This window comes from Elephantulus edwardii, unplaced genomic scaffold, assembly GCF_000299155.1.
Source record: "Elephantulus edwardii isolate Elephantulus edwardi_28Jun2011 unplaced genomic scaffold, EleEdw1.0 scaffold00186, whole genome shotgun sequence".
In the NCBI taxonomy this organism is placed as follows: domain Eukaryota; kingdom Metazoa; phylum Chordata; class Mammalia; order Macroscelidea; family Macroscelididae; genus Elephantulus; species Elephantulus edwardii.
This window is the reverse complement of record NW_006399936.1, coordinates 3496961-3506534: the sequence shown is the minus strand read 5'-3', so window position 1 is coordinate 3506534 and position 9574 is coordinate 3496961. Positions and strand designations below refer to the sequence as shown.

Sequence of the window (9574 nt, the reverse complement as noted above, 5' to 3'; positions counted from 1 at the left end):
TCTGGCTCTTCTATGAGGGGCTTCGAGAAGAGCGAGGCAGCTGGGGGCTTCCACACCGTGCGCTTCCTCACGCAGCCGAGGGATTCGAGAGTCTGAAACACACGACAGACACAAAGGTGGACATTATGCGTGTTTGCTCCTTAGACGTTTATGCAACACGCCCGGGTACCAGGAGGCGGTTCCCAAAGCATCGACCCTGTGCGGGCCTGGGAGAAGCCACGATCAGGACGCCAGCATTCTGACAGTGGCTGGAACTACTGCAGTTAAACGGGATTTTGGAACAAGGTGGTGGAGGGCGAGGGACCACTGAACTTCAAATGCTCCAGAACTCGGGGTTTCCCACGGCGCCTGCGCTCTAGGCCTCCTGAAAGGCAGGACAGCAAAGAGGGGCACCCCACCTGGCTCTCCTGTGGCCCGCCAGGGTTGTGCCAGCTCCGTGGACTTGTAGGCTTATTATTATGTGGGGCGTAGAAAAAAAAGGCTGGATGAAACCCCCTGGGACAAAGCACTTCAGGGTGCTGGGAAGGCAGGCCACGGACAGAGCCAGGGTGCTGAGGGGAGGCTGGAGGGAAGCAGGGCCTGGGTCCTCAGTGCTAAAGGCCAGAGAAAAGGCTGATGCAGGAGGCTGGGGGCTGGGCCAGCGCACAGGCAGGCAGGGGCTGTGGCGGATGGGGTGGAGGGTCCTATAGCAGCAGCCCGAGGGGCTGGTTTTTCTCTGTCGGGAGGCTGGGCTGGGAGGAGAGGGGACCCCACCTGGAGCAGCTCGAGCACGGCCACGGGCTGCAGGACGCCGTCGTAGTGCTGCAGCAGGGAGCTCTCGGTGATGCCAGGCTTGGACATGATGTGGTAGAGCACGGCCTCCATCATGCCCTTGCACACGGGCGCGTTCAGCTGGCCGTCCACGATGCGCCATGGGCGGCTGATGAAGGAGATGTTCTCACAGTTCCTGCAGGGCCAGAGGACCAAGTCATTGCTCGGCAAGTGAGGGACAGTGGGGACAAGGCCCTGTGCATGTGGCCCGGTCTACAGATGAAGGCAGAGGGCCAAGTGCACAGCGACGGGAGGGAGGCACCTCCTCTCTGCTCAGGGACCCCCCCTCACTGCCCACGTTCATGGGAGTGGTCTCAACCACAAGGCCCTGACCTTGACTGAGGGCATCCCTAACAGGGCCGCTCAGAGCACCGTGACCTTGGCTACAAGGATTAATGACCCTTCTCTGTTCAGTCCACCGTGACCATGACTGTAGGAGATAGTGAGGTGTTTCTGCTCAGCCCACTGTGACCATGACTGTAAGAAACAATGTCCCATCTCTGCTCGGCCCACCGTGACCTTGGCTACAAGGACCAATGACCCTTGACAATGACAATGTCTTGTCACCCAGCACTGGCTTTCTCTCCACTCTGGCTCTAATCTCTGGCTTTACCAGCCTCACCCGGGACCTGGAGCCTGGGGCTGCCAGGGGTGGCCCCTCACCCGAAAGTTGGAAGCCTGAGTGCTGGGGTCCTGAAGGCAGCTCTTCTGGCTGGAGGACTGCGGCCCCTCCCGACAGAAGTGCATCCACCCCAGAGCCAGGCTTTCAATCTGAGGGACTGAGGGGGCCCTGGGCTGATCTGGTCATGTGCTGGCTGTGACCTGAAGTGGTCCTTCTTGGAGACAGGGACAGCGCCTGCTGCAGGTGCTCCGGGCCATTGACTCGTCATGTGAGACACAGCAAACGGCCAGTTCTAGCGTGTCCGTTACAAGTGTCCTGAAACCCGATCCCCGGTGCGTATTGCAGCCAGGCGATCCCCGTCCAATTCTCAGTCCCTGCTGAGGACGGCTGTGCTGGACAAAGTCTCCAGCACGGGTTTGCTGTCCAGGGACATGTCCGCTAGCGAAGGACAGGGAGCCCCGAGGACACCCCCCACCCCGTGTTCTGACAACCCTGGGAGGTTGGGACAGGGCCCCACACCCACCTGTCCTGCACCACGTAGGAGAAGCTGCCAGCCACGGGGCTCTGCATCAGACCTGCTGGGAGAGAAGGCCGTGAGGGAGGCCAATGCAAAGGAGCCCATCTCCACTGCCTCCCCATCCAAGCTCACAGACAAACCAGTGAGGAGGACAACAGCCCCCCGCCTCCCGAGGCTTCCAAAGAGGAAGCTGGGTCGTGGAGGTGGAAGCCGGCACACTTCGGACAGAACCAGACATGTGCAGTGGGGTAAGCCTCTCCCCGGGCCTCTGGGACCCCCACCAGCGGGAGCATGTGAACTCTCGGTTCCCATTAAGAAACACTGGCCAAAAACCTAGTGTCTGTAAAGGCCAGGCCTTCTCCCCTAAAAGATTAATCCCCTGTAGAAACCACACGGAAAGGCCACTGCTGAGCATAGGTGCAGGGGGTCCCCAGACGCAGAGGCAGCCGGCGGGGCGCGTAAGTCCAGGCCTGCCAGTCGCTAGGAAACGCTGGGCCCTGCCACCGCCCTGCCGGCAGCAGGCTAACACAGCAGACTTGGCTGGCCGGGTGCCCCCGGCTTCTGGGTCCCAAGGCTTCGAGCCCTGGTGGCCTAGACTGTAGGGAGCTGCACTGTGTCGTCTCTCTGGAGGTTCAAATCCCCCAGTGGCTCTAAGGCAGCAAGTCGGGCAATCTCTTCCCGTGGAATGCCAGCTGAGACGGCAAGGGGTGCGAATGTGCCCTCCAGTGGGGGTAACAGCCTCCTCCCCTGAAAGGATTATTCTCTGAGCAACTGAAAATCCTCAGCGGGGAGTCCTCAGTGTAGGAGGAAGGTGTGTCCCCCACGTGGCCTGAGGACAGAATTTGGCGGGGTCGGGGGTGAGGTTCAGTACCTTGGGGGTCTTCGCACCGGACTTGGCAGCTCAGCTGCTCCTGGCCTGGTGAGCTGGGTTCCACGAAGCCCTCCTGGTCCTCCTGCTCGGCGTCTGATGCTCCTGGGGGAGCATTCCTGGCCCCCATGTCCTCAGGAGCTGCAGGCAGGGCAGGGACCCGGGTTTCCGGCCCAGCGTCTGCTCTGAGCCGGCTGCTGGGGGACACACACACACTATGGAACGCAGGTCGCTTTGCAGGGGGCTGCAGGTCATCACCGGGACTGTGTGTGCTGGTGGTGTCACTGCTGGCCCAGCTGGCAGGCCTCTTGAGTCGCTGGGGGCTTTGAAGAAATGGGGTCTGCCTCTCGAAGGGGCTGCTTTCACCAGACGGTCCCCCCGGGGGCCTGGCCTGGAGGTCTTCCCTTGGGGACTGGACGTCTTCCTCTCTGTCTTTCAGCTGTACCGAGTGCAGGAGCCAAGGCCCGGAAAAGGCCATGGTCACCAGGCGGACTGTGTTGCCGCCAACCTCCAGGACCTGGCGATGCTCCAGGAGGTCCTAGAGAAAGGAGACAGGAGCTGGGACTGTCTGGGTCGTTCTCACCTGACGGCCGCTCAGCGTCAAGCTGCAAGTGGCTAGTCCCGTTCAAACACTCCATGCGTGAAGCATGAGATGTGCTCACTGCACCAATGAGCCAGGTGTCCCTCTGTCCCTTCCCAAGCATCACCGTGCTGACCTGTAACGTGTCAGACACACACACTTCCTGCACAGAGCCACGATCTCGGGGCGGAGGGTAATTTACCAATCTCCTGCCCGGCCAACGTGACGTGGTAAGCGCCCACAGAACTCAGCACCCTAACCTACAGCGAGATCCTCCTCGTTCCACGTGGGCGGTCACGCCTCTCACGGGTGCTGCACGTCTGCCCCCCACCCTGGGAGCAACACAGGGCTCGCTGGCATGTGTCTCCCGTCACCATCCTACAATCAGCGGGCTCTGGAGCCCACAGATGGGCAAAGGCTGGCACGTGTGTCCCACCACCATCTCTACCCGAGCCCTGGCCTACCTCCCACTCAGTGTTTCTGACGCATGCTCGCAGGTCCAAAGCAGGCCCGTCCCAGAGTGCACCTGGCCTGTGGGCAATGTGGACTCAACTCACCTGCACGTAGTCGGTGAACGTCCTGGTGCGCTCATCACTTGTCTTCTCAAGGGCAGAAAACCGTCTGCTCAGCTCCAGCTTGTCGACTCCAAACCCCCCCGTGGCTTCAACGGCCCTCTGGATTTCCAGGGCAGCAACCACGTCTTCTGGTTTGTACCCAGACAGCACCACCAGGTGGACAAACTCTTCCAAGCTGATCTCCTGGGTATTGAGCACGCTGGTTAGAGAGGCAGGGAGGCAGGAGGGTCCCACCGTCATCTCATCCAGAGAAGGGGCTGCAAAAACGAGGCAGGAGGTCAGTATCAGTCCCGACGGAAGCCCACCCGCTGGACCCAGGCACAGGCAGCAGAAGCAGGGAATTCAGAGGTCCCCATGCCTGCTCCCCAAAAAAGCTGCACAGCACCCTAGGGTGGACACCAGAGTGGACACGTTCTGGCCCCCGGGGGCAGCTGACAGAAGTGACTTTATCGGCGCTCAAGGAGCGGGGTGCTGGACCCGAGCCCTGGAGGAGGGGTCCCCTTCTGGCTGCGGGGGCTTGTTCACTCCTCCTCACACTCAGCCTCTCCCAGTGAACCCCTTTTTGCTTATATTGGTTGGTTTCTGTTTACTAAACATGCCACTGGTGAGCGGAACGCAAATATCTCACTGTAGTTACGGAATGATGTAAATACCACCAACCGCAGCCAATAAAGGTAGAGGTGAGGAGGGGACAGGGAGGTGGGGAAGGGAGGGGACTGTCACAGCCCCACTTTACATGGTACAGGTACAGACTGCCTGAAATTAGGGGCTTGGGAAACAAGTTCAATCATATTACTTAAGTGACGTAACGGTGATCCCTTTTTTTTTTCTAAGTACAAAAGTCGGAAATGAAGGGGGTAAAAATTCATCAGCTAAATACTCATCTTGATTCTTAGAAGTTCTAAGGTCGTGATTAATATGTTCTTCAATGAGTGTAACTTAGTGTTCCAGAGCTAACTCCAGAGAACTCGGAGAGAAGCCGGGAACAGGTTACATCTGAGGAGCGGCCAGGGGGAGGGGAACAGGTGGGAGCAAGGCCCTCCTGACGGGACTTCTTTAACCCACACACATCACTTCGATTAAAAAGAAAAAAGCAGACAATGCAGCAGCTCTCAGGCGGGGTGTGAACCCCATGGGGCCCTGAGTGAGTGCTCCCTGCTAGGGAGGGGGTCTCGGGGGGCGTGTGCTCTTCAGCCTGGCCCAAGAGTGGAGCGGTAAGCTGCATTGCAATCCCAGAGGCACACAGATCGAATCCACCAGATGCTCTGCTGGAGAAGGAGGGGCAATCTCCTCCTGTACCAGTCAGATCCAATTTGACGGTACACACAAAAAAGAAAAAAATAAAATTATAAATAAAAAAAAGCAGAGGGCTGTGTACACACGTGTGTGAGGTATTTTCTCTATTTGTCATCTGTTTTGGCACCATCACCCGGACCTCCTCCTTGGCCTGCAGGGCCTGGGGGCGAGTGGGCATCACGGGTGGGTCACGGAATGGGCCCGAGCGCCTCGGTGGCCGACCAGCCGGCTCCCTGTCCTGGGGCTCCCGCGGGGGACTCACCGGAGGACTGGAGGCAGGTGGGCCCGGAGCTGCTTCGAAGCCGGAACTTCACCTGGCAGGAGTTGACGACGATGTTGTCGTTGGGGCTGAGGTTGCGGCTGCTGATGATGCCGGGGGCGTAGTAGCCCCTCATGAGCAGGTAGTTGGTGTGGGAGGCCTGGGGGGCTTTCACCTCGATGCTCCGACGCTTGCTCCCCGAGCCTTCGTCCAAGTCCTCATCATCGTCGTCATCGTCTTCCAAGCCGCCATCTTTCGCCAGGCTGGAAGAAAAGGGGAGCCTGGCTTACCGACAGGGCCCCCATCTGCCTCTTCTGCTGATCCCAGCTCCTGCTCAGGGGCCCTCTGTCATTGGCCATAATGGCCTCTAGCAGCTAGGATGCCCACCGGGGCACGGCCCGCCTTTCCTTCCAGAAGGTCTTGCACTGGCTGCTGGTCCAGTTTCACCTGTCACCCCACTTTCTCACATACCCTCTGCTAACCCCTCTCAACTCATCTGTGAACGAATGTCTCCTTTGGTCTGGAAAACCCATCAGATGCCTCTGCCCCCTAAATGTCTGTATTCCCACTAAGCCCTAGTTCAGCCCTCAAACCACCTCCCTTCTTATCATTCTGTGATGGTTTAATGCAGTACACTAACTAGGCCAGGCTCAGATTCTTAGGATTATGGAATTCTCCTCTATTTTGTGATCTGATTTAAGAGGTGTTCCCTTTGGGGGTAGTCTGGCAAAGCTGCATCCAAACTGGCACCCTCTGAACTCTGGTTCTCAGCCCTATCTTCCAGCAGCCTGCAGCCTGTGCTACAGACGGTGGGATCTGCCGGCTCCTTTAACCCTGTGAGCCGGCAGGCAGCCAGCTGCCTGATCTGCTGATCTTTCGTTCCTGCAACCACAGGGGTGGGGAAAAGCCTCCAGTCTGAAGCCTGACCATGGATTTGGGTCTCACCAGCCTCTCTGACTATGTGAGCAGTTTCCTGATCCAGATCCCACTCCCACCCTTTCTATGCTTTTGCTCCTCTAGAGAAGCCAGCCTGTGACACCCTGCCTACCACGCTGTACCTTCTATGGTCAGGCCAAAGCCACCTGGTCCTGCTTCCCACAGCATGTGGGGGGACCACGAAGCTGGCCCGCACTGTAACTCCTAGTTCACAGATCTTTGGGCTCCACCTGGTGAACACCTTGAAGACACAGCCTATGCTGTATTTGCATTTGGCCAGTGCTGGGCAGAGGGTCCAGCAAAGCAGAAAATGCACCAAGTGTTTGTTGGGAGAATAAAGACTAGATGACCGACCACAGAACACCAGCCATGCTGCAATCCTGAGAGGCCTCTGTGAGCACCCCCAAGCTGAAACCGTGGCTCTGGGCAGTGTGCCCCAACAGCTGAAGCTGGCCTGGCCTCTTACCTCTTGATGACGTCATTTTCCACCATTGTACTGTCCACCACCACAATCTGCTCAGGGATCTTCATGTCCACAGAAATAAGGCCCAGAGAGAAAAGGGACAGGACAGCCACACAGTGTCCCCCGGGGGCGTCCAGCGTAAAGGCCAGGAGGTCATTTGCAGTGCTGTCATTATCCTGGTCTTTGTCTTTGAAGGTAAAACAATCAGGCTGGTCTGACTTGCCAGCTGCCAGCATTCTGCTGAAGAACTGGAATGACTCTGTACAGATGGTGCTTGGGAAACGCCAGGTGAAAACCCTGCACGGATGGAAAAAGGGGGGAGCCAGAGTGAGCACTGAGGGTAGGAGGTTCTCATCTGCCTGGGGGACTGTCACTCCAAATCACCGTGGTCAACACCAGGCAGTCCCAGGAGGAACAGCCGGGCTCTCACTAACTGCCAGTGTCCTTCCCCACCTCTGAGCACCTGGAGGCTGGGCCACGCCTCTCCATCTTGTAATCAGTCCCAAGGCCCAGTCCTTGCTCACATGGACAAGAAAACTGTACTGTTTGATCATCTGGTAGAGAAATCAAGCCCTGAGCCCAGATGGAGGGCTCACTGCATGAGGCCGGTGCAGGGGTGAGCCCTTGCTCTGTCCAGGAGTGTAACCTTCATTGACCAAGTAGAAAGGGAGTCAGAGAAGGGCTCAAGAGGCCCTGGTCCTGCTGCCCACACTCGTGGGTCAAATGTGAGACCGTGTGCCCAGTGAAACTGCTCGAGTAGCCTAACTGGACCTGAAGCTTTACTGAAGCCTTGCCGACCTGCTTTCAAATCCACAGGTCTTCCTGTAACAGGCTGCTTTCCAGGAAGGAAAGGGCCATGGGAATGAGGATTTAGGAAAAGAGAAGGTATCTGAAGTTAGAGACAGGATAAAAGAATCAAACAAAATCCCCAGTTCACTTGTAAGTCTCTGAATGCGGAGAGTGGGCCAAGACCAGCAAGGAGAAGGGGAGGCTGCTCGGGGTAGGCGGAGCGTCTCAGGGAGGCCGGGGACCAGCGGCCAAGTGTGCACACACGGTATGGAACCATGCTAGGAGAGGAGCCCTGGAAGTCAGTTCAGAGAACTCACCCCAGGTCCCCGCGCTGCCACTGGGGGACTGCGGAGCTACAATCAGCCACGGCAGAGTGAAATGAAGCCTGTGGTCTGCACGGCAGGAGAACTAAGTGCATCTGAGCTGTGAGGATGAGGGACTGGCAAGGAGAACACGCTTTTAACGGGAGCAATTACTAAACAGAAAATAATGTTGCTCAACTGGACAGGAGAGAAAGAAATCCCGCAAAGGGTAAATGCCTCAACACAAGACCGTGTTAACCTCATCCTCACACAAGGACGCAGGACGGCCGCTGCTGAGAAAGCTCACTCTCAGGGGCTACTCTCAGCCCCCACCTTCTCTGATGCCACGACTCCTAGGACACAGGGCAAGCCTCCAATCTCGCTCGCATGGCCCCTGAACCCTGGAGGGCCAGCTCTGTGCACCCTCACCTGTGGCAGGCCCGTGCGCCCTCACCTGTAGTAGGACTGGGACAGCTGGTAGGACATCGGCACGAAGGGCAGAGCCCGGTTTTTCTTGGGCCCCAGCGTGTGATTGACCCGGCGCCGGTTGACCAGGCTCCGTTTCTGGTACTCCACGAAGGCCCGGACCAGAATCTGCTCCTTATACTCCCGGTATATGCGGAACGTCTGCAACACAGCGGGTCAGGGGTGAGGAGGGCCGTGCGGAGGAACAGGAAAGACCACGGATGCTCGGAGTGAGCACAGGCACCTGGCAGTCCCAACTCTCAGGCCATCGCTCCCCACCATCAGGCCACTCTTTCAGAGATCGATGAAGTCAGGCAGCTTGGAAGAAGGCTGCTGGTCACTGTCCACACCACCTCTCAGATGCAGGGACGCTGAGTGGCTCTGCAGAACTCCTATCCCTTACCTCTCCCCCCTTCCTGCTCTCAGATCAGAGAAGGTCACACTGATACCAGCTCCCCACTACACAAAGCATACATTGGGGGCATAAAACAGGGACAAGAAAATAAAACCCCCAGTTAAAGGGCTGGATGCTAACAGTATAGAATGTGACCAATGCCATCTCGCTGGTCTGAAGACCCCAGATGTCACTCCAGGAGGTGCAACAGAAACTCAAAGGAACCACGGCCAACACTTGACAGGCAAGAAGACGAGAAATCAAATTTGCACCAGCAGGCCATCTTGGGCTTGTAGAGGCCTGAGTGCTACATTAGGGAGCCCTCTGAAGCCCAGCAGTCAAACCTGAGCCTTCTGTCCTGAAATCAACGCTTCTCCTGGCCTTCCTTCGGGGCCCTCAAAGCCAGAGTAACAATCACATGCCTGGGGAAAACAAGCAATACCAAGCTGGGGGTGGGGTGTTGGGGGGGGGCACACCAGTGTTTCCCAAAGGGTGGTCCATGTGCCGCCTGCCTCAGCATCTCGGAGACGGGAGGCACACACAGGTTAAGGTCCCCCCCACTGCCACCCTTGCTGGACGTGCTAGCACTTGTGTGGGGCCACGTGCTAAACGAGCTTTTCAGCTGACCCTCAGGTCCCTAAAAGTTAGGGATCCCACCAGTCTACATCCATCAATAGGGTGAGAAAACATCTCTGAGT

General features: G+C 57.8%; 1 protein-coding gene across 1 annotated transcript in view; it reads right to left on the bottom strand.

Moving 5' to 3' along the window:
* The window catches only part of GTF3C1 (general transcription factor IIIC, polypeptide 1, alpha 220kDa), an 89853-nt gene that overhangs the window by 6394 nt on the left and 73885 nt on the right, over positions 1-9574 (bottom strand). The window contains exons 30-36 of the mRNA XM_006896631.1: positions 8472-8644; positions 6930-7223; positions 5531-5790; positions 3955-4229; positions 2838-3355; positions 754-946; positions 7-92 (exon numbers count right to left, since the gene is read on the bottom strand). Coding sequence (XP_006896693.1) covers positions 7-92; positions 754-946; positions 2838-3355; positions 3955-4229; positions 5531-5790; positions 6930-7223; positions 8472-8644 — 1799 coding nt within the window. The remainder of the gene's footprint in view (positions 1-6; positions 93-753; positions 947-2837; positions 3356-3954; positions 4230-5530; positions 5791-6929; positions 7224-8471; positions 8645-9574) is intronic.